General features: G+C 45.5%; 1 protein-coding gene across 1 annotated transcript in view; it reads left to right on the plus strand.

Moving 5' to 3' along the window:
- Nucleotides 1–23,812, plus strand: part of TCP1 (t-complex 1) — a 1,162,065-nt gene that overhangs the window by 807,464 nt on the left and 330,789 nt on the right. Inside the window, exons 9-11 of the mRNA XM_044075988.1 lie at nt 1,984–1,988; nt 2,320–2,325; nt 17,096–17,221. Of these exons, the coding sequence (XP_043931923.1) occupies nt 1,984–1,988; nt 2,320–2,325; nt 17,096–17,221 (137 nt within the window). The remainder of the gene's footprint in view (nt 1–1,983; nt 1,989–2,319; nt 2,326–17,095; nt 17,222–23,812) is intronic.

Below are 23,812 nucleotides of genomic sequence, written 5' to 3' on the forward strand. Positions count from 1 at the left end.
AGTAGCATCTTACCCTCACCAAGAATGATGCCACAATATGAAGACAAGTTGATCAGTTTCAACAATTGGCTTAAGTATTGGTGTCATTCAAAGGGGATCCAATGCCTGTCAGCCTGGGATGACATGCTCGACAAGCCACGATGTTTCGCTAGGGGCGGCTTGCACCTGTCACTCCTGGGCTTTCGGATATTGACAAAGGCTCTTGCTTACCCCCATAGTGCCTTTTTTAGGCAAGGCTCAAAAGACAAACCCACCTCCATAGATATCACAAGGGATAAGAAACTAAGAGTAATGCTACTCAACGCCAGAAGTCTAAACCTCAAGATGCACGCACTCGAAACTCTCCTTAGCATGGAGAACATCGATATCTATGCAGTAACAGAAACCTGGTTCAAGGCTCCCGAGAGCACCCCAGCACTACCAGGTTATACCTCATACCATGCTTTTCAGCCTCAAAACTTGGACCAAACCACAAAAGGAGGGGGAGTATCAGTATTCGTCAAAGATACCCACACCGCCAGGTTGGTGGCACAGCACGAAGCATCAGAGACTATCCATGTGCAACTAACAGTGGGTAAAACTGCCTTCCAGTTTATAGCCTGCTACAGACCACCCTCCCAAACCCAGGAACCCCACTCGGCCTTCCTGAGAACACTGGAAAATATGAAGGTCTCTCCAAACACCATTATATTGGGCGACTTCAACTACCCAAACATAGACTGGGAGCATTACTCTAGCTCCAATACCCTAGCCCAAAGGTTCCTAGAATTTATAAACTCACATGCTATGGAACAACTTGTTACCACTCCCACAAGAGGGGGAAAACATACTGGACCTGATCATCACCAACATGGGGACTCTATGCTCCAGACCAGAAGTGTATCCCTCATTGGTAAGATCAGACCATAAACTAATCTCACTAGATATTCGCATCCCGACTCCACCCCCTGCCCTGAAAACCACAGTGAAAAACTTCTCTAATGCAAATTTCACACTCCTCAAAACTGTGGTGGAATCCTTCAAAGCCCCCGGGCCTGTGGAAAATACGGCCCAGACCACAGAATCCTTTATAAACGCATTCTATGAACACCTTCAGGAATGCATGGATCATGCAATCCCAAATAAAACCAAGTCCCAATCCTCCAAAGGCAGACGTCCTGTCTGGTGGACCCCAGCCATAAACAAACTATACAATAGAAGGAGGAAGCTACTACATGATGGAGCAAAATCCCAAAAAGGGAAGGCATCTCTGATCAATATTAGCAAAAAACTACGGGCACTCATAAAATCGTCTAAGGCCAGCTTCGAGAGAAAAATTGCACAGGACACTAAGGATAATCACAAGACTTTCTTTAGTTATGTTAGGAACCTGGGTGGGAATTCCCAGAAATGCTCGGAATTAGTCCAAAATGACAAAAAATACACCAAACCCACAGACATTGCCAACATCCTAGCTGAAGGGTTCAGTGCAACCCCCCCCCCACCCCCCCACCCACCAAAAGGGCAAATATCTATCCCAGCAGAGTGCTGCTCCCCTGACATCTCAGATGCTCAGGGAAGAGCTGCCCTCTCCAAAGCAAAAAACACAGCATCAATGGGACCAGACGGTGTCCCGGGCTGCGTCCTACATGAACTCCAAGAAGAGCTAAACCCAAGCATAAAACTACTGTTCAATTTCAGCCTTACTACAGGATATGTACCCAAAGAGTGGCGTTCAGCAACAGTGGTCCCTCTCCACAAAGGCGGTGCCTCAACGGATCCTGGAAACTATCGTCCTATAAGCCTGACTAGCTTGGTCTGCAAAGCTATGGAAAGGATCATCATGGACCTCATAAATAATATTGGGGACCTACAGACACTGGATCCTACCCATTTTGACTTTAAGGGCAGATCCTGCCTCTTAAACCTGGTTGATTTTTTGAAACAGTCACTAAGGCAATTGACGAGGGGAAGGTGGTCCACACAGCCTACCTGGACCTCGCAAAAGCCTTCGATACAATACCCCACTCGGGCATTATAGATAAGCTCACCATCTTAAATATAAACCCCTATGTCACTAGATGGGTTGCAAACTGGCTCAAGGACAGAACCCACATGGTTAGAATTGCTGGAGCCATGTCAGACTTCAAACCAGTTACAAGTGGCATCCCACAAGGCTCAGTCCTGGGACCTCTCTTGTTCGGTATATATTTCTCGGAGGTACAGGCCAACACGGAAGGACTGTGGCTGACCATGTTTGCAGATGACTGCAAACTGGGCGCCATAATCGACACTCCAGCCGACACAAGCATCCTCCAAAAGGGCCTCATAGAAACAGACAACTGGTGCCAGAGCCATGGCCTCAAGCTAAACGCCAAAAGTGTATAGTCATCCCTTTGGCAAAACAAAGTGCCCACAAATTACCACATAGGTGGTAATCCATTAAGTACAGAAGAAGTAATTGGGGACCTGGGGACCCAAGTTGATAGCAATCTCTCATTTGACAACCACGTGGCCAAAGTGGTTAGAAAAACATTTTATATAGCCCACCTAATCATGAAGGGATTCACATCTAGATCAGGGGAGGTCATCGTGCCTCTTTACTCATCCCTCATCAGGCCAATAATTGAGTACAATGCCCCTTTTGGGATGTACCTTACCAGACACCTGCAGCAACTGGAAGGACCCCAAAAGTACCTCACCAAGAGGATCAAAGGGCTCAAACAGATGCCATATGCTGCCCGGTTAAAGAAACTCCAGCTCTACTCAGTGGCATACCGCCTCCTCAGAGGCAATCTGTGCCTGACGTATAAAGCCATATCCAACCCAGAGTTAATGGACATGCTGCACCTCAGAAAATCCAAATCCCATCGAGCTACGCGCTCGAGAGACTTGAACCTCAGCACTGAAATAAATAGGACATGCTGGAGGGACAGATTCATAACCCAGAGGCTCCCTTCACTCTGGAATAAAATCCCAGTCCAGGTTAGGCAGAGTCCCTCATTTACTCTCTTCAAGAGGAATCTTGATGAGTGGATGGGAGATTGTGGGTTTACCCCAGGTATCACTTCTGTGTCACTGTTAGACAGAGGCACAGTATACTAACCTCGAAAAAGGGCATAGCAAAATTATTTTAAAATGGGTGGCGAAAGCCAAACACACTCTGGCTAGGCTTATAAATGCCCTAGGGCAGATAGCCTAGTATGAACCTATGAACAGATTCCAGACACACGTGCACTTTTGCACATTCTCAGACAGTTGTAGGAGCTCTACATTGAAAAACATGCGAAAGAATTTTCATGAAGGAGTTCAAAGCCATTTATCCAGTGCTGAGGTCCTGCTCTGAATATTGTCTGATTATCTAACAACTTGTCTATGCATGCCCTTGTGCCATACTGCTTCTTTTTGAACAGGATTGTGTCCGTTCTAAAAACATATAGTCCTTAAGTGAAAGCTGTGAGCTAGGGGGTTGAATTCTGAAGTCACTTTACTTCTTGAAACAAATCCAGTTGTTAGTGTTGGAGGATTTGACTAGTCAACTAAAAAACTCTTAACTGCACACTGTCTTTGAAAGCAGGAGGTAAAACGGTTTGACTGATAGTCATACCTTTCAACTGTCCAGACTTTTGCCTCATATTTTTGGTCTGTTTCTCATAAAATTTGTGATTTTCTGGCAAAACGCTGATGATTTAAGTCACTAAATGACATACATTTGAGTTTCAAGACTTCATTATCCTTCAGACAATGCATGCTAACACAAATCCTGATCATAGTGTTTCACTGCTGCAGTCATTACACTTGGGTTATCCTGCCATCAGCCGGTCCCGCAGTTGGCCAGATTTCCAAAGTCTTGGTCCGGCGTCAGTTGCTGTCACTTCCCTGACATCAGTGCGGCAGGGGTATATAAGATGCAGCCGACGCCATTTTCTGCAGTCTTTCTTGCCGTGCGGTGCCCGAAGCAGAAGCAGTTGGCAACTGCCGGTCGGCCGACTCCTGAGATTTTCAAATTCGAATTTCAGAACCGAAGTCTTCAATAAAGACAATAAAGCTAAGGCCGATGTCAGTAAAAGTTAATAATTGTATTTCTTGTGGGAAGCAAATACCGCATAAGGATTTTCACTTTTACTGTATTCCATGCTTAGGCCCGGACCACGACGTCACTAGTTGTCGGTTTTGTGCTAGATTTAACAAGTGCACTATTAAACGTCTGTTTGATTTTGCTCGCCATTATTTTGGCCGAAGGTTCAATTATACCATGCCATCGGAACAACAGACGACCGGAATGCACAAAAAACGCAAAGACAAAGATAAGGACAGGCATCCGTGGTCCAAAACTGACTATGAAGCCTCTTCTAGGCCAGTCGCCGGTTCTCAGTGAGGCGCATTCGCAGCCCCTGGCACCCGCTACCACAGACCGCCTCCGACTCCCACGTGGAGATTCTGGGCCTCTGGAAACGCGAGGTATTGGGCCTGCGGAAATTAACCCTTCAGATGGGTCCGGAGCTGCTGAGCAGGCATCGGCTTCTGATGGTGTTTTCAGACCTTCACAGCTTACTATCAAAACAACAACCAAGTCTAAAACTCCACTAAAGACTAAGAAACAAGTACAGCATTCACCTGGTCAGGCCTCCATACTTAAACAGATGCTCAAAATGGCCGAAGACCTAATTACTCTGATCAGGGGTTCCCATCCCCCTCCTGATAAAAGACCTAGGCAGGATACAGACTATGATTCCTCTGACCAGGTTTTCATTTCTTCTGATTCCTCTTCAGACCAGGGATGCTCTTTACTCCCCTATGAGGAGTCTGATGCTGAAGAATCTATCCCTTCAGCCTCTCCTCCTGAGGATTACACTTTTGGGGAAACTTTACATACCATGAGGGAGCATTTCCATTGGGAGAGCCAGGATTATTCAGAATCCAAGAAAAGGCTCAGAGATTTTCTATTATTGCCTCAGCTCAGGCCCCTTGCTATTCCGCCTGTGTTAGATATTGTGGATGATGTGTTCTCTGAATCCAGTTTAACCCCTGATTCTTTGCCCCCAGCACCCGTCAAGTCAGATAGGTACTACAGAGTCCCTGACTCTCAAATTTCTTTATAAAAACCCTGCTGCTGACCCAGAAACTATTTCCCAGGGTCCCAAAGGGGTAAAGACTTCCACTGCTAAAAATCCAGTTCCCTCTGACAGGGATTCAAAAGCTTTAGATAGATGGGGGAAGAAAGTTTACACTTCTGCAACTTTAGCAGTAAGGGCTTTACATTGCCAGTTCCACATGCTTAAATACCAACAATATTTAATTTCTCTGTTAAAACAGAAAATGCTTACAAGCTCAGAAAGTCCTGACTACAAGGAGATGCAGGATTTATTGCATGCAGCTGAACAAGTGGGAAAGCATACTCTGCAATGTGGTTTTGATTCATTAGAGGCTTCTTGTAGAGCCGCAGTTACAGGATCTGTGATTCGAAGGCATGCTTGGTTAAAAAAACAAGGTTTACTTGATTCATGTTAAGGCAAAATTATTGAATGCTCCTTTACAGCATTATAAAGCAGAAGAGGTACTAAAGAAAATGGAGGATAAGGCAAAATCTATGCAAACAGTGAAGGATTTCTTACAGGTACAGCCACCTCGATTTAGCAGAAAATTGGCCTTCTAAAAATTGGTCTTTCCAGTGTCAGACAGACCACAAAGAAGCAGATACAGACACCCAAGAGGCAGATCTCAGCCCCAAGGCTCCTACAGACCACGACAGTGGGGGGTGCTTCTAACCCAAAAGGAGGAGAAGACCAGTCACAACCTTATAGGAAACAGTCCCAATGACTTCCGCCTTCACATGCCAAGCACTTACCTTTTGGCAGCTCATTTATGGGGAAAACTAGCTCTTTTTTCACAAAATTGGCATATAATCACCCAAGACAAATGGGTTCTAGACTTTGTCTCAAGGTTACAGGTTCCACTTTCACACTCTACCAAGGTCAAAAGGAATGCCAGACCCGCCACAAAATCAATGGGTAGAGGCACAAAAGCAAATTACAGCCCTCATGGACATGAGTACTATTCAAAAAGTGCCACAGCAGGAACAAGGACAAGGATTTTACTCAAGACTTTTCTTTGTCCCCAGAAAGGACAAAGCTTGGAGACCCATACTGGACCTATCTACTCTAAATACTTACCTGGATGTTCCGAAATTCAAAATGTTGACACTACAGCAACTTCTTCCCATGCTGGGCAAGAAGGCTTGGCTTGTTACTTTGGACCTCAAAGAGGCATACCTGCATGTCCCAGTCAGACAAAATTGCAGACGACACCTCAGATTCATAGCTGGCACAATGCATTACCAATTCTCTGCACTGCCCTTTGGCTTATCTACTGCACCCAGGGTCTTCACAAAATGCCCGGCACCAGTAATTGCATTTTGCAGACAAAAAGGAATTCAAATATATCCCTACTTGGACGACTGTCTTATTCAAGCAGAGAGCAAGGACATCCTTCTGCAGCATCTGGCATTTGTAAAAAGATTGCTCATTTGCCTAGGGTACACAGTAAACGAAAAGAAGTCAAAACTAGTGCCCTCGAGATAATATTCCTGGGTGCCAGCTTACATACAGTGGCCCGGATGGTTTATCTCACGCCAGACAAAGGCAACTGACTCAGTACTTTCAATTGATGGCAACAAAGACCCAACTCCCTGCAAGAAAAATTCTGCAGGCCTTGGGGTTCATGGCATCTTGCATACTACTAAATACCATATGCCAGACTGCATATGAGGAAATTACAATGGTACTTAAAAAGTGTTGTGACTCAACACTGTCACAGTTTGGAAACAGTAATACCACTTATTCCCTGCCTACAACAGGAGTTTTGATGGTGGGCACAGGCATGCCACCACAACAAGGGACAGCCTTTCACTTTACCCACAGCCAGGCAGACACTAGCAGATGCTTTGTATTATGCCTGGGGAGCACACATGGCAGGAAAATGTATTCAGGGCAAGTGGGCCGCAAACCAAATGCATCTTCACATCAATCAAAAAGAGATGCTAGCTGTACAAAATGCCCTAACTGCTTTCAAGGACCTTCTGCATCCAGGACAACTATTGCTAAAGACGGACAACACCACAGTTATGTGGTACATAAGCAAGGGGGCACTCATTCCTATCCCCTCTGCAGACAAGCCATGACTTTGTGGAACACAGCACTGACCTATCAAGTTCATCTGCAAGCACTATTCCTGCCAGGAAAGAAAAATACTCTGGCAGACGACTTCAGCAGAAACACCATGGATCCTCACGAGTGGAAATTAAATCCACAAGTATTCAGCGTGATAACACAAAAATGGGGGTGCCCAGACATAGATCTTTTTGTCTCCCCTCTGAACTGCCAACTGCAGAAATTCTGCACAAGGACTTACCACACACAAGCATGGAAAGTGGATGCTCTCTCGTTCAGCTGTAAAACCCTAAAAATTTATGCCTTCCCACCACTGCCTCTCCTTTCAAAGGTACTCCTAAAAGCCAGAGAAGAAAGGCCAAAAATGATCCTGATTGCCCCAGACTGGCCACGCCAGCACTGGTACCCAATCTTAAAGAACTTGGCTCAAGGCCCAGCATGGATTTTACCTCAAATCCCCCATCTTCTGACTCAACAAAACAATCCGATCCTGCACAGCCAGCTCAAAACCTTAAACCTGGCTGCATGGCAGATTACTTAGCCAAACAACCAACTCCTCTCTCTAAAGCTGTTATGGATGTCATTTTGGAGGCCAGGAGGCCCAGCACCAGGAAATCCTATTCAGAAAATTGGAAGAGATTCTACACTTGGAACCAGGGTCAAAGCTTCAACCCTCTTGTTCCAAATATTCCTCAGATTCTACAATACTTAACTGAGATGCTGGACAAAGGCCTATCCTTTTCATCCATTAAGATCCACGCCTCTGCCATCTCAGCTCATTACAACACGGATCCTCCTATTTTCTCTCATCCATTGCTAAAACAGTACCTCAGAGGGGCTAAAAACATAAGACCACCCTGGAGAGCACCAACACCAACTTGAGACCACAACTTTGTATTGGAAAAACTAACTTTACCTCCTTTTGAACCAGCCAATTCAGTAGAATTAAGATGTGTGTCATGGAAAACTGCTGTGCTTCTGGCAGTAACCTCAGCACGAAGACTCTGAGTTACAGGCACTAATGGCAGTGGAACCTTTCATCGTTTTTCATCAGGGCAGGGTTTCATTACGAACAAACCCTACATTTGTGCCAAAGGTGGTATCCAGTGTGGCTCTTAAGCAAACTATTCACTTGCCAACATTTTATCTAAATCCCCAGAATAATGGGGAGAGACTTCTGCACTCATTGGACATACACAGGCAGTTACGCTTCTACTTGGACAAAACAAAAGCTTTCAGGAAAACTGAGCAATTGTTTGTAGCATATGCTGCAGGATCACAGGGAAAGGCTATTTCAAAGCAAACCATCTCAAAGTGGATAGGACACTGTATCCGATGTCCTTCATGGATGCATCTGCAGTCACAACAAATGGGTTGTCCTGTCGTCAGGCAGCCCTTCGGTCGGCCGGATTCCAAAGTCTGGGTCCGGCTTCGGCTGATGTCGCACTTCACCCGACGTCATCTCTGCTGGTCTTCGGGTATAAAGGCATCAGCCGACCCCATTTTCCTCAGTCTTTCTTGCCGCGTGGCGCCCGAAGCAGAAGCTGTTCGCAAGTGCCGGTCGGTCAGATCCAGAGATTACTACTACCGAATACTATCAAGACTTCTAAAGCTAAGTACCCCGTTGGGGACTCTTTCTTGCCTTAGCCGATGTCAGAAAAAGTCAATAACTGTTTAACTTGTGGGAAACAAATACCTCATAAAGATTTCCACTCTTACTGTTTGCCTTGCTTAGGCCCAGACCACGACGTAGCAGCCTGTTCGCCTGTGCTTCCTTCAACCGACGAACGCTTAGGCGCGGTCGGAGTTTGCTGAACAGTTTTTCGGCTCAGATTTTGCGACATTATGCCGCCGGATCCTCCGACTACCCAAATTGTTAAAAACGAAAGAAAAGACCGACACTCGCGGTCCGCGGTTTCGCCGAAACCACGGTTAAGCAAGCATGAGTGTCTCTGTTTCGCCGAAACCGAAAACTGGTCAATCTTCAGCCGAATCCATGACTACTACTGAGGCTCCTGCTACCTTATCTGAATCAGCCTCAGAAATTTTGCCTACAACTGTGGTTCCTACTGATCTATCAGACACCATCCCCTTGGATATCTCTACCCCAGCACGTGGTGCTGCTAGGCCCCTTGCAGCCATGTCTATTAAGGCCTTTGCCAGGGCTAAAGCAGCCAAATCTGCTAAATCAGTGCCTGTTAAACCACCCTCACTCAGGCCCACTTCTAGTTCACAAATGCTTACTCTGGCAGAAGATTTAATATCCTTAATTAGGGGATCCCAATCTCACCCAGACAGGGCCTCTCAGCCCCCAGAAAAGAGACCTAGAGCAGAGCCCCCCGAGCCTGTGTCCTCTGATGATTCTGCGGATGACTCGGACATTACAGACCAGCCAGAGGCTCCTTTTTCCAATTATGAAGATTCAGATGATGAAGAATCCATTCCAGCTGCCTCTCCACCAGAGGAATTCTCCTTTGGGGAAACCTTACATGCCATGAGAGAACAATTCCAATGGCAGGGACAAGATTTCTCAGATTCAAGAAAAAGGCTTAGGACTTTTCTGCACTTACCACAACATAGGCCCTTAGCTATACCTCCTGTCCTATCTGTTGTGGACGATGCATTTAATGATGTCTGCACTGCACCTGATTCTTTACCTCCAGCCCCTGCCAAACCAGATAGATTTTACAGGGTGCCAGACACTCATCACCACCTATACAAGGCCCCACTTGCAGACCCCAAACTATATCCCAGGGGCCTAAGGCAGTAGCCTCGACCACAGCAAAACCCTATTCCTCTGAAAGGGAATCCAGGTCCTTAGAGAGATGGGGGAAAAAAGTCTACACCTCTGCTACTCTCTCAGCTAGAGCTTTAAACTGTCAGTTTCACATGATCCAATACCAAGAGTTTATGCTTGATCAGTTAATTAAAAAGCTGTCCTCTGATGAATCTTTAGATAAGAAATATGTATTAGAAATGGTGAATAACATCCAACAGGTTAGTAACCATTCTTTAAAATGTGGCTATGATGCACTGGAGGCTTCATTTAGATCAGCCATGACTGGCACAGTGATAAGAAGGCATGCTTGGTTGAAAGAACAGGTCTTGCCGGTTCATGTTAAAGCTAAGCTATTGGATGCTCCTATGGATAAGGCCAGTCTATTTGGGGAACCTGCCCAGCAGGTAATGAAGAAAATGGAAGAGAAGGCAAAATCTGTACAAACAGTTAAAGATTTCCTACAGGTTCAGCCCCCAAGGTTTAGCAGGAACTGGCCTGCCAAAAATTGGTCCTTTCCTGACTCCACAAGATCCCAAAGGGGCAGGAACAGACGCTCTAGGGGCAGAAATCAATCCAGAGGAGGTGCCTACAGAGGACGACAGTGGCAAGGCAATAACCGAGGCACAGACGCAACCACTGCCACTGCAACAGGACAATCACAGTGACTTGGCTCTGACTCCGCCTACCAGGGAGCAAATAGCAGCACCATTAGGCGGAAAGTTAGCCTTATTCTCGAAAAATTGGCACTATATTACAAAAGACAAGTGGATTTTGCAAACCATAGACCAAGGCTACCGGTTCCACTTCCACACTTTACCAGTAAAAAGAGGAATGCCAAACCTGCCCCCAAATCAAAAAATAGAAGCCCTGCACCAGACAGCAGAATTAATAAAGATGAGAGCTGTGGAAAGGGTACAAATAACAGAACAGGGCAAAGGATTCTACTCCAGACTCTTCCTAGTACCAAGAAAAGAAAAAACTGGAGACCTATTCTCGACCTGTCCATCTTAAACACATACATCATTGTCCCAAAATTCAAAATGCTGACCCTACAGCAACTTCTTCCCATGCTGGGCAAGGAGTGTTGGCTGGTAACTCTAGATCTCAAGGAGGCATACCTGCACGTCCCCATTCGACCAAATTGCAGAAGATACCTCAGATTTCTTGCAGGATCAAAGCATTATCAATTCTCAGCATTGCCCTTTGGCTTATCTACTGCCCAGAGTATTCACAAAATGCCTGGCATCAGTAATCGCTCACTGCAGAGTACAGGGAATCCAAATTTATCCATACCTGGACGACTGCCTGTTACAAGCGGACAACAAAAGCAAGCTGACAACAGATTTACAAAGGGTCATTTACTTGCTACAAGCCCTGGGATACACAGTCAATTTTCAAAAGTCAAGACTGATACCATCCCAGACAAGAACCTTCTTGGGCGCGGAATTGGACACAGTAAAACAGATGGCATTCCTAACTGCAGAAAAACAAAAAGAACTCCCTCTTTACTTCTTGACATTAACAAAGCAGAACAAACTAACAGCAAGAAAAGTTCTGCAGGCCTTGGGCTTCATGGCATCATGCATAATCTTGGTCCCACATGCCAGACTGCATATGAGAAAGTTACAGTGGTACCTAAAGAATTTATGGTCTCAACACAGGCACAGCTTAGAAACAGAAATACCACTAATCCCATGCTTAAAACAGGAGTTCCTATGGTGGGTTCGGGCTTGCCAGTCAAACCCAGGCTTACCCTTCCACAACTTTCGAGCAACCCAAACCATCACAACGGATGCCTCAGACCTAGGATGGGGGGCACACATGCTGGACAAATGCGTACAAGGACTGTGGACTCAGGACCAGCTGCACCTGCACATAAACCAAAAAGAAATGCTGGCAGTAAAACTGGCAATCCTAAAATTCAGACCATTCCTCAAAGAAGGCCATTTGATAAGGACAGACAACACCACAGTCATGTGGTACATCAACAAACAGGGAGGCACTCATTCTTACCCCTATGCAGAATGACTTTGGACCTTTGGAATCTGGCTCTCAGCTACAACATCCAGTTACAGGCAATATTTGTACCGGGAAAAGAGAACACCCTAGCAGACATTTTAAGCAGAACCACCTCAGATGCTCACGAATGGATGCTACACCCGGACATCTTCAAGGCCATCACAAAGAAATGGGGAATGCCACAAATAGATCTATTCGCTTCCCCACAAAATCACCAACTCAAAAAATTCTGCACAAGGACATTCCACCCACTTGCGTGGAAGGTGGACTTTCTATCCTTCAGCTGGAAAGGCCTGACAGCATATGCATTCCCACCTCTTCCCTTGATACACAAGGTACTACTGAAAATCAAAGAGGAACGTCCAAGGATAATTCTGATAGCTCCGAACTGGCCAAGACAACACTGGTACCCATTGCTGAGGAGCATGTCTCGGGAGAAAATGTGGTCAATACCCCTGATGCCTCTGATGTTAACTCAGAACAACTACAACATCATACATCCAAACCTAAAAACCTTGCAACTGACTGCCTGGAACATCACATAGCAGTAACTAACCCAGACCTTTCACAAAGGGTTAAAGACATTATCCTTGAAGCCCGCAGACCTTCAACAAGAAGGAACTATGCAGGAAAATGGAAAAGGTTCGTCATTTGGAGTACTGAAAGAGGAAAAGATGTGTCGAACATAGATATTGCTAACATTCTGGAGTACTTGGCAGAGCTTCTACATACAGGCCTGTCCTATTCCTCCATCAAGATACATGCATCAGCTATTTCAGCAGAATACAGCTTTGATCCTCCTGTCTTTTCACATCCTCTACTCAGGCAGTTTCTCAGAGGGATCAAGAATGTAAAACCTCCTAGGAAACCACCATTACCAGCATGGGACTTGAATTTTGTACTAGAAAAGTTGACACTCCCTCCGTTTGAACCAGCAGCAACAGCAGATCTACAACACCTGTCATGGAAAACTGCTTTCCTACTGGCTATTACTTCAGCAAGGAGGGTTTCGGAACTACAGGCCTTAGTGGCAGTGCAACCCTTCCTAATCTTCCATCAAGATAGGATGTCCATGAGAACTAATCCTACATTTATGCCTAAGGTGGTATCCAGAGTGTCTTTAAACCAGGCAATCCACCTACCTACCTTCTTTCCCAATCCACAAAACAGAGGTGAAAGAATAATGCATACCTTGGATGTACACAGACAGTTACACTACTACCTGGACAGAACCAAAGGTAACAGAAAAACTGACCAGCTCTTTGTAGCCTATGCAACAGGAAGGGAAGGAAAAGCAATTTCCAAACAGACAATCTCCAAATGGATAGGAAATTGCATAAGATTCTGTTACTCCTACCATGGAAAACCAATTCCACAGAACATAAGACCTCATTCTACAAGGGCTACAGCCACTACCACAGCTTTCTTAAGAGGAGTGGCAACCAAGGACATTATTGAGGCGGCTACTTGGACCTCCGTGCATACATTTGCCAAGCATTATAATTTACCTCTATATTCTAGATCCCGAGCAGGGTTTGCCACTGCTGTACTGCAAGAGATCCTGACTACACCATAATTATTATTCCTCCTCCCCTAGTTTGGCTATGGTATTCTACCCATTTGTTATGACTGCAGATGCATCCATGAAGGACATAGTACAGTTTTGTACCTACCATAAATGTAGATGTCCGAACTGGATAGCATCTGCAGTCAGGATTACCCTCCCTCCTTCCCCTCTGCGGTACTCCTGGGGTATTTACCCTCCTAATAGCTATCTGGGGGGGGGGGGAGTCTTTTATGGTGTATTTGTTTGTATATATGTACATACATGTTTATTTTTTGTGTTTGCCTTCTACTATTTTGGAAACATTGGCATTTATCCAAAATTTAGCCTTCCAAGAGGGCAATTGGCATCTGGGGCAAGAAACACTAAGGAAAATGGCGTCGGCTGATGCCTTTATACCCGAAGACCAGCAGAGATGACGTCGGGTGAAGTGCGACATCAGCCGAAGCCGGACCCAGACTTTGGAATCCGGCCGACCGAAGGGCTGCCTGACGACAGGACAACCCATTTGTTATGACTGCAGATGCTATCCAGTTCGGACATCTACATTTATGGTAGGTACAAAACTGTACTTTTCTGCTACACACAGCATGGAAAAACTGTACCTAACAACATTAGGCCACATTCCACCAGGGCAACAGCTACTTCAACTGCCTACCTTAGAGGAGTACCTACCAAGGATATTTTGGAAGCTGCAACTTGGAGTTCAGTGCATACCTTTACTAAGCATTACCACCTGCTTCTTTACGCTAAATCCAGAGCTGGCTTTGCCACTGCAGTGCTGCAGGGCCTCATAGCCACCCCGAATGCTTTATAGAACCAGCCACCCAACCTCAGCTTTGGGGTTCAACCAAAGTGTAATGACTGCAGCGGTGAAACACAATGAACATAGTACAGTTTTGTACCTACCATAAATGTAGATGTTAGAGTGTATTCACTGCTGCAGTCCAGGTTACCCACCCTCCATCCCCACTTTCTTAGCTGGGACTTATCTATACCTTTCTACCTATACAACCTATGTGGTGTATTTGCTTGTAACTGAAGGTATTGTTTTTATTTTTTATGTATGTTTTATTAGCATTATGTATTGCCTACCTATTTGGGGGCACCTGACATCTGGGGCAAGAAAAACTGAAGAAAATGGCGTCTGCTGCATCTTATATACCCCTGGCGCACTGACGTCAGGGAAGAAGCGACAGCAACCGATGCCGGACCAAGACTTTAGAACTCTGGCCAACTGCGGGACCGCCTGACAGCAGGATAACCCAAGTGTAATGACTGCAGCAGTGAATACACTCTAACATCTACATTTATGGTAGGTACAAAACTGTACTTTGTCAACTTTCTAAGTTTATAAGAGTAGTGTTTTAACTTTGTCCCTATTTTTGTGCCTTTGTCACCCCGTTCTTTTAGGCTTTGTCCAGATGGTTTTGCTCTAAGGTTGAAAGGGTATGCAGGTAGTTCATAATCACATGTCTGCATTTTCTAGGCAGGAGTATGATGGTTAAAAAATCAGGTACGCTTGATCAGCATAATTTATTTATTTAACATTTGTTTACTGGGAAAGTCCGACTTGGGTAGAGCCAATTTTCAGAGGAGGCCCAGGGAGAAACGCTCCAGCCTCATGTCTTTGAAATGTGGGAGGAAACCGGAGCACCCAGACGAAACCCAAGAGAATGCAGGGAGGACATATGCAGACTTTGCACAAAAGGACCCCAGCCAAGAATCAAACTGGAGAACGTCTTGCTATGAGATGTCAATGCTAACTGCTGCACCACTGTGCCACCCACAATTTTTGCATTCTGTGGGCTTGTGATTCCTCCCATTGACAACTTATGTACAGCCTTCAGTAGATGGTTACATTCTTGATAACTAGCAAACTTGACTTTGTGGCACATACTACTTGTTACTTGTCTTTTTGTAAAGTAGTTGAAGTAACCGTTTCAGTGCCTTTAGTTTTTTTCCTGTATGTTTTCCACGCCCCCTACCACCACCCCCCACTCCCTTGTTCTTGTGGACCAAAACAGCAGCCCATTTATTCTGCCCAGGGCAAGAGCTCTGGTACCCATTCATTCTAACTAGATCCTATTCATTCCAGTCTTGGGCGAGAGCTTGTCTGCCACAGCTATCTACAAGCCAGGCGTAAGGGGCTACTTTGCATCCGTAGCACCAATCTCTAGTAGTAGTGGTGTAAGCTTCTGCATTACAGAGAGAACTACCATTGCTTCATAGTCAGGAGCATGTTTTCCTCTGTATGCGTCCTGCGAGAGCTGCTTGGATACCTGGTGGGTGGCAACACTCTTGCTCCTTCCACAACCATGACCATGCTGGTGCAGATTGGCCACCACCTACTGCTGAAGTGGAAAATCCAGTAGCTGGGAAGCAGTGAAATCCTTGCCTCTGAGTGATCATACTGGCAAAAAGCAATTGCTTCCCCCCACATGGCTCTTAAGCATTTTTGCTGCTAAATAAATTCAAATAATCTGGTTAGTCAGTGTTGAGACTACACATCTGCACTGCAGACCTGGTAACCCTCAAAATGTTTAAGCTGCATCTTATGTAGTTACAGGAGGTATATGTTTCTAAAAGCAAAGCTGATCATAGTGAAGTGCTAAGTAAAAAGCAGAAAGTAGATGCTTATCTCTTAGGGATTCTATTGTGGATTCTGGCAGTTTCTCCTCCTAGAGACACCTCCCAGAATAGTATTATCCTTTGAATCAGTTTCATTTAACTGTCACTGGGTCGCTGCACTTATTTCAGTCTAGTACAGCCACTACTACAGATAATCAAGTTTTAGTTTTCTCTTACTGAACAAACATGAGCACAGGTATTTAAGTTTCCGTACTCGAAAAGGATCAGTTTTTATTTAACATATTTTCACTTATATTGCTTATCTGACTTCACAAAATTATCCCTTGCCTATTCAGTGTACTTCATTTCTTAAAGGTTCACACCTTGCAGAACAGTTCATGAAGCTGGATTAATCAGACGGTAGTGAGAAACAAGTACCAGTACTCTTGGTAGTGTAGAGATGTCTGGCATCTGCTTCCTTCAGTCCAGGGTTCCATTCCCTCAGCCTTCATTTGCTTACTCTGTAACTAAACAAGTCCGTTAACTGGGTAGTGCTCCTGGACAACAATATAGGTGAGTGAGATTAACATTTTGTGTAGTCTTTAAGTAAATGCTAAAGAATTTAATTTCATTAGAACACTAGAAGTGAACTGGTGCCTTGGCAAGTAAACTGGTGTTATAATGTATGTCGCCTTTTGACCTAAATGTTTTTAATTCACACATTGTGGTTTCTTTTTTATGTGAAGGGTTATCAGTGACTGTACTACTTCTGGTTTATCCGTAAATGAAAATCAGTTGAAACTATAGTGAACTTCTTAGATGCTGCTTAGCAGTGGAGCTGTAGTACTATGAGCATTAGTTTGTATCCAAATAAAAGGGACTGAAGTTGTAGGATCATATGTTGGGACCCAATAGACTAGCACTAAAGTATGTTTTTGCCACGTTTCCAAATGGGCTTCAGTTTGTATCAGTGCCTGGGCATCTCCAATGTTAACTTTTCTTTCTTTATTTTTAAGCTACAATCTGTGCAACATTAGCTAATTTGGAAGGAGAAGAAAGCTTTGAAGCATCAATGCTGGGACAAGCAGAGGAAGTTGTTCAGGAAAGAATATGTGACGATGAATTAATCTTGATTAAAAAGTAAGTGTTGCTTTAAAATGAGCCAGCATTTTTTCATTTGTTGCCATATTGATTGGTATTGTGAGCAGTTAGGCACTTGTGATAAGAAAATAATACAGTTGTAAATTATGGAAGCTTCAGCTTTCTTCCCTTTATACTTTGGAGACTGATTACTGTTAACTCTTGGTATGTGTGCTAATTGTATTTGTAGAACTGATTTTGGTTTGTTGACAGCTGTTTAAGTAATCTGAAAATCTTATTTGTTTGTGGATTCCATATTTCTGGACTTGCCGTACAAATCATCGTATCCAACAGATTTGTCTTAGCAGTTCAAATGTCATTCTATTCCCATGTTGCAGTGTTCTGCAGATGGGTTTTATCCTTCCCGTCTTGCATACGTACGGCCAGTATCCAAAAGCTTTCAGTCCCTCTACAGTGCGTGAGACGTCTGACGTGGCCGAGAGATCGTGGGCCATAAAAGTGACAGCACACACCAACCCTCAGAACTTTTCAGCCAACAGTCATTTGCCAGGTATTTCTGCTACCGCTAACGTCGGATTTGTTTTATCAGATAAGTACCCCGTTGGGGACCTTTTCACTCCTTCTAAAAAATTTAGTATTGCCGGTTCATGTCATAAGAAAGGGTTGAGTGTCAGTACAGCCACCAGATCCCTCATAAAGACACCCACGATAAGTGCCTTTTCTGTTTGGGACAGTTGCACAACCATAAGGCCTGCCTGATTTGCCAGGCATTCGTACCTGAAAATTGTGTAGTCGCTTGCATGTGCTTAATCTTTAGCTTGAAAACCAGCATCTGAAGCAGCTTATGTTATGGATGGAGGGCTCCTCAGATGTTTCTGCAGAACCGCCAAAAAAGAAGGCCAGGACCTTACGGCCTTTGTCTACTTCTGAGCCTCTTCTGACGGATCCCCAACCTGTGTCCAACATAGGCCTGGTCTCAGAATCTAGATCCGGATCTGCCACTCCTGAGGTCGTGAGTACCACTAAGGACGCCGCACTGTCCTTGGGCGAGAGCACGTCTGCAGAGGCTATTCCGGTGTCGGTCTCTGACACTGGGGGAGACCTGTGTTTTCTGAGGAACCATCTGAGTCCTCCGAGCCCTTGCAGTCTCCGGTTTCTAGACAGACATCCATAGACCCTCTTAAAAGAAGAAAAAAGAGTAAGCATATTTGTTCCTCTACAGAATGCATGCCTGATTGGCAGGCTTTCAGTCAAAGCCTTTTCAGTGCCTTTATGGCACTGAGGCCTACCACTGCTGTTACTGGTTCTACCTCTCCTGAGCCCTAGGCCTCAGCCTACTGACACAGTTACTAGAGAAGAGGATGTCCTTTCAGATTCCTCTGAGGAATCACTCTCTTACAACTATCTTCCCCCTTGGGGTACGGATCCCCAGAGGAAGAGACAGTGGACCCTGACTCCCCAGTTGAAGATTTGACGTTTAGTGAGACTATTAGCAGGATGAAGCAATCCTTTAAATGGGAATGCTTAGAAATGACCAAGGTACAAAAGAGGTATTACAACCTCATTCAAATGGAAACCCCCAGCCCATCCGCTGTCCCTCCTATCCTGCCTGCTTTTTTAGATGTCTTTTCTTCTGCATCTCTGAACCCTGATTCCCAACCTCCTGCCCCACACAGACCAGACAGGCTTTACAAGGTGCCTGACACAGCTAAGCATCTGCTGAAGTGCCCACCTGCTGATCTTGCCACTATATCAGTCTCTATGGACAAAGCATCCAAACTCCTACCTACTACCACCATTCTCCCAGCTGACAAAGACAGCAAGACAATGGAAAGGTTGGGCAAAAAGATATATACTTCGGTGACCTTGGCCTTCAGAGCCACAAACTAGCAGACCCACATGGCCAAGTATACCTTGTCCCTCTTAGAATCTGCCACCAAGCACCTGGCAGAAATTCCAGACTCCTCTGCCAAAGCATCACTGTCCTCTCTCCTGGCTCTCTCCTCCCAGGTCACCAGACACTCTATCAAGTGTAGCTACAATGCTGCTGAATCCTCTGCCAGGTCACCAGCATCTGCATTATGCAGATACCCTTGGCTTCACAAACAACCCTTACAAATGATTTCAAGGCAAAGCTCATTGATGCTCCTTTGGACAATGCTTCACTTTTTGGTTCTAAGGTGGCAGACCTTTTCAAATCTCCAACAAAAAGGAAAAGAAATGCAGGACCTGAAACATTTACTGGTTTCACCAATCAATAAGTTTCACAGAAACTGTCCAGCCAAAACTCAGTGTATTAGGGAGCAGTCCCACCCTGCTCCTCCTTCAAGGCCTAGTAAGCCCAGAAGGAAACAACCCCCTCCAGCTGGAACATCCCCTCCCTTTAGCCAGAGGACTACCTTTCTGGACAGGGCAGGTAGCATCTGACTACATGCCAACCTTGCCGCCTCCTCCCCCTCCTTATGTACAACTGTCTGTTCGCCTCTCCCACTGTATCCCTGTTTGGACCCATCTCACCTCAGACAAGTGGGTCCTGTCCATACTTCAAAACGGTTGTTTTCTGTCCTGGATCTCCCCTCCCATAGGGTGAGGCATACCTCAACCGCCTACTCAGCAGCTGCACATCTTGCAAACAGGTAGTGCAGACTGTTAGATCAGGGTACCATAGAGATAGTCCCCTCTGCTGCAAAAGGCAGAGGATTCTATTCAAGGCTGTTCCTGGTCCCCAGGAAGGATGGACACTGGAGGCCCATTCTTGACCTCTCCTATCTCAATCTTTTCCTAAAGGTCCCTACTTTCAAAATGCTAATCCTGCCAGCCCTTTTCCCTCTCCCTATTCCACAAGGATTCCTGGCTACTTTAGATATAAAGGATGCTTACCTCCTTATCCCAGTCAACCCCTCCAACAAAAAATACTTGAGATTCTTGGTGGGTTCCTCTTGCTTGCAATTCTGTGCCTTGCCCCTTGTACTTTCCACTGCACCTAGAGTCTTCACCAAATGCTTGGCACCTGTGGTGGCTTACTGCAGGACAAAGGGAACACAAATCTTCCCCTACCTGGACGACATGCTGATCCAGGCTACCAGCCAAGAAACCCTCCAAGGGTACATCCAGTTTGTGGTGACCCTCCTTCAATCATTGGGATTCCAGATAAACCTGCCAAAATCCCATCTTCAACCGACATAAGACATTATATTCCTCAGGTGCAGGATCCGCTCAGATCTCAGGGAGGCATACCTTCCCCCACCAAAAGTGAGTTCCTTGACAAGAACATCTTCTCCTGGTCCTTCACAGAGTTGACTGCAAGACAGCACCTCAAACGTCTGGGCTACATGGCAGCCACCATACCCATGCTTCCTTTAGCAAGATTGCACATGACAAAGCTACATTGGTACCTTCGGTCAATCTAGAAGCAACACAACCAGTCTGGAGCACATTGTTACTCCTTCTACCCTGTCGAAAAAAGGAAGTACTATGGTGGTTGGCTCAGGTAAATCACAACCCAGGCCTTCCTCTCCTGCCACCTCAACCCACTCAGGTCATGCACAAAGACGCCTCAGACTTGAGGTGGGAAACCACCCTCGGCCACCGACCGGTATAGGGCCTGTGGCGAAATCACCTCAAATCAGAACACATCAATGCCAGAGAGACTAGGGCAGTCCTTTTAGCCTTCCTGTCATTTCTTCCTTTCTCACAACAGGGGCCACTTCTGATATACACAGACAACACCACTGTACTGTGCTATATCAACAAGCAGGGCGGGACCAAGTTCTACCTGCTCTGAAGACTGGCCCTTTTGGTTTTGGAATTAGCCACCTCACAGGGAATCACCCTGCAGGCGACCTACATTCCCTCTCTCCACAACAAACAGATTATTTGAGCAGAACCAGCACAAGCGACCACTAATGATTGCTTCACAGAGATGTCTTCCTGGATCTGGTTCACAGGTGTGGGTATACCTCATACAGACCTGTTTGCCTTCACCATCAACAGGCAACTTTCCTGGCTTTTGCACCAGGACACCAGAACAACAGGCACTGGCAATAGCTGCCTTCCCAATTTCCTGGAAGGGGAAATACCTATATGCATTCCCCCCTTTCCCTCTCATTCAGAAGGTCCTGCTAAAAAGTTAGCAGGACAATCCAAAAATCTTGCTGGTGACTCCCTACTGGTCCAGCCAGCACTGGTTCCCCTTACTCCTACACTTGTCCAAGGGCAATCACCACAAGTCACCCCCCCCCCAGGGTGGACCTTCTCACACAGCACAAGGGGTCACTAATCCATCCACAGTAGCAGCTTCTGCACCTAAACCTGTGTCTGATAGGATTCTGATCCCATTCAGAGACCTTTACAGTGAGGACTTGCTCAATATCCTGCAGGAGGCCAGGAAACCAAATACAAGAGAATCGTCTCCAAGTGGAAACTATTCACTATTTGGTTTCATAAAAGATAGCTGGACCCACTTCAGTCAGCTCCCTCTAGTACTGCACTATTTGTGTGAGCTACTACAGACTGGATTGGTTTAATTATCCATCAAAGCCCATCTGCCTGCTATTTCTACATGCCAGCTTCTGGATCCCCATTAGCATCCAGACTTACTTCCAAACTCTTCCTCAGAGAGGTACTTTAGCTTAGGCCCCCCAGGAAGCCTTCTCCCACCTTGGGACCTTAACTACGTGCTTGAGAAGTTTACGCTCCTGCCCGTTGAGTCAGCTGATAAAGCTTCATTAAAGCATTGTACTTGGAAAACTGTTCTGTTAATGGCCCTAACCTCAGCCAGAAGTGTCTGAACTCCAATCCCTTATGGCTATTCCTCCCTTCCTCGTTTTCCACAAGGACAGGGATACCCTCCGGACAAACCGGTCCTTCATGCCCAAGGTAGTTAATGACCTGTCCCTCAATCAGGCCATACACTTAAACTGTCTTTTCTCCAAGCCAACAAGGAGACAGCGAGAGAGTGCTGCATTCCCAGGATGTACACAGGCAAATTAGATTCTACCTGCACAACACCAAGTCTATCAGACAGGCTGAACAACTTTTTGTATCCTTTCACCCCATAGCCCTGGGGAAGGCAGTGACCAATCAGACTATTTCTAGTTGGATCTCCAAGGCAGTCACCTTCTGCTACCAATTCCAAGTCTCTACATGGTACAATTAAAGCTCATTCCACAAGAGCAATGACCTCTTCAGGGGCCTTCTTCAAGGGCCTGTATACCTCTACTATCCTGGAAGCTGCTACTTGATTCTTCGGTCACCACCTTCACCAAACACTGCAAACTTGACCACATCTCCAGATCCAGGGCAGGGTTCACCAGAGCTATCCTTCATGAATTTCTGGAGTCTGCCTCTAGACCACAACCCCAATCTCAGTGAGCTTTGGCACTCATCCATATGCAGAATACTGCAACATGGGAATAGAAGGACATAAAAAAGTTGTGTAAAGTCTTACCATAACCATAGATGTCCTCCTCTTCCATGTTACAGTATTTCTTCCCTCCCTCCTTCCTTAAATGTCAGCTAATGACTTCCCTTTCTGGATGGCAGTGGTATGGCATTGCCCTTCTAGGACTGGGGCCTTCTGTTCTGAGGGCTGGTGCATGCCAACGTCACGTTTATGGCCCACGAACTCTCGCCCACGTCAGATATATCACACACCGCAGAGGGGCTTGAAAGCTTTTGGATACTGGCCATACGTACACAAGACTGGAAGCATAAACCCATTTGCAGAATACTGCAACATGGAAGAGAAGGACATCTATGGTTATGGTAAGATTTTACACAACTTTTCTTTCCCCATACACAAGCCAATTCTGGTCATGCACTTCATGCTGATACTGGTTGGCTGTGAAAGAAGGCACTGGCGATTCTGCAAGCTTTTGCTTATTTCCTGTTATTCATTGTTAAATTTTGGCTGAGTTTAGAGATTCAGCTTATCTGTGTTATGCATAATATTGTCTTACTTTGGTTTATTTCTCTCTGACTCTTCCATTTTCCTATAATGTTGGCGCTGTTATTTGCAAGTCTGACATAGAGTCCTGCTGCATGAATCTTGTGGATGAGTATATCTTTTCCATCAGTCGTAATTCATCTAATTTTCTTTGAAGTTTCTGTAGTTGGGATGGCCATATATCCTTGATAACACATGTCATAGAATTGCACTTCACCCCCCCCCCCCCCCGCCCCCATCTGCAAGTGTAGCATAGATTTCAGTTCAGGCTATTATGTGCTCTTTTCTTCTAATTTCTTGACACTTCAGTTTCAGCCATGTCTTGTGATGGTTTTCTATGTGGGACTACTGGGAATGTGTGTATGTCCTGGCTCAAGGAAAAGGAATAAGTATTTCATCTCTAATGAATAGTAAGTACTGGTTGTAGTCTAATCCTCCTAGAAGCAAGTTCCTGTTTTTTCAAGGTTAAAAGCTTATTCCACACCCTGACGAGGCCCAGTGGTCTAGGAAAGGCATGCTGTGGTTCCCATGGGTTTGAGGGGTGGATACACGGGGTGCTTTTGCCACCCATTACTGTGTTTGTCACCTTGGGCCAAGGGCAATAAAGCCTGATCATGGAAGAGAAGCCCTTTAAGTCACCCCAGTCACATTTGACACCTGGTTTGTTGTTCTTGGGAATGAAC

This window comes from Protopterus annectens, chromosome 1.part0, assembly GCF_019279795.1.
Source record: "Protopterus annectens isolate FY-2018-M chromosome 1.part0, PAN1.0, whole genome shotgun sequence".
Classification (NCBI taxonomy): domain Eukaryota; kingdom Metazoa; phylum Chordata; order Ceratodontiformes; family Protopteridae; genus Protopterus; species Protopterus annectens.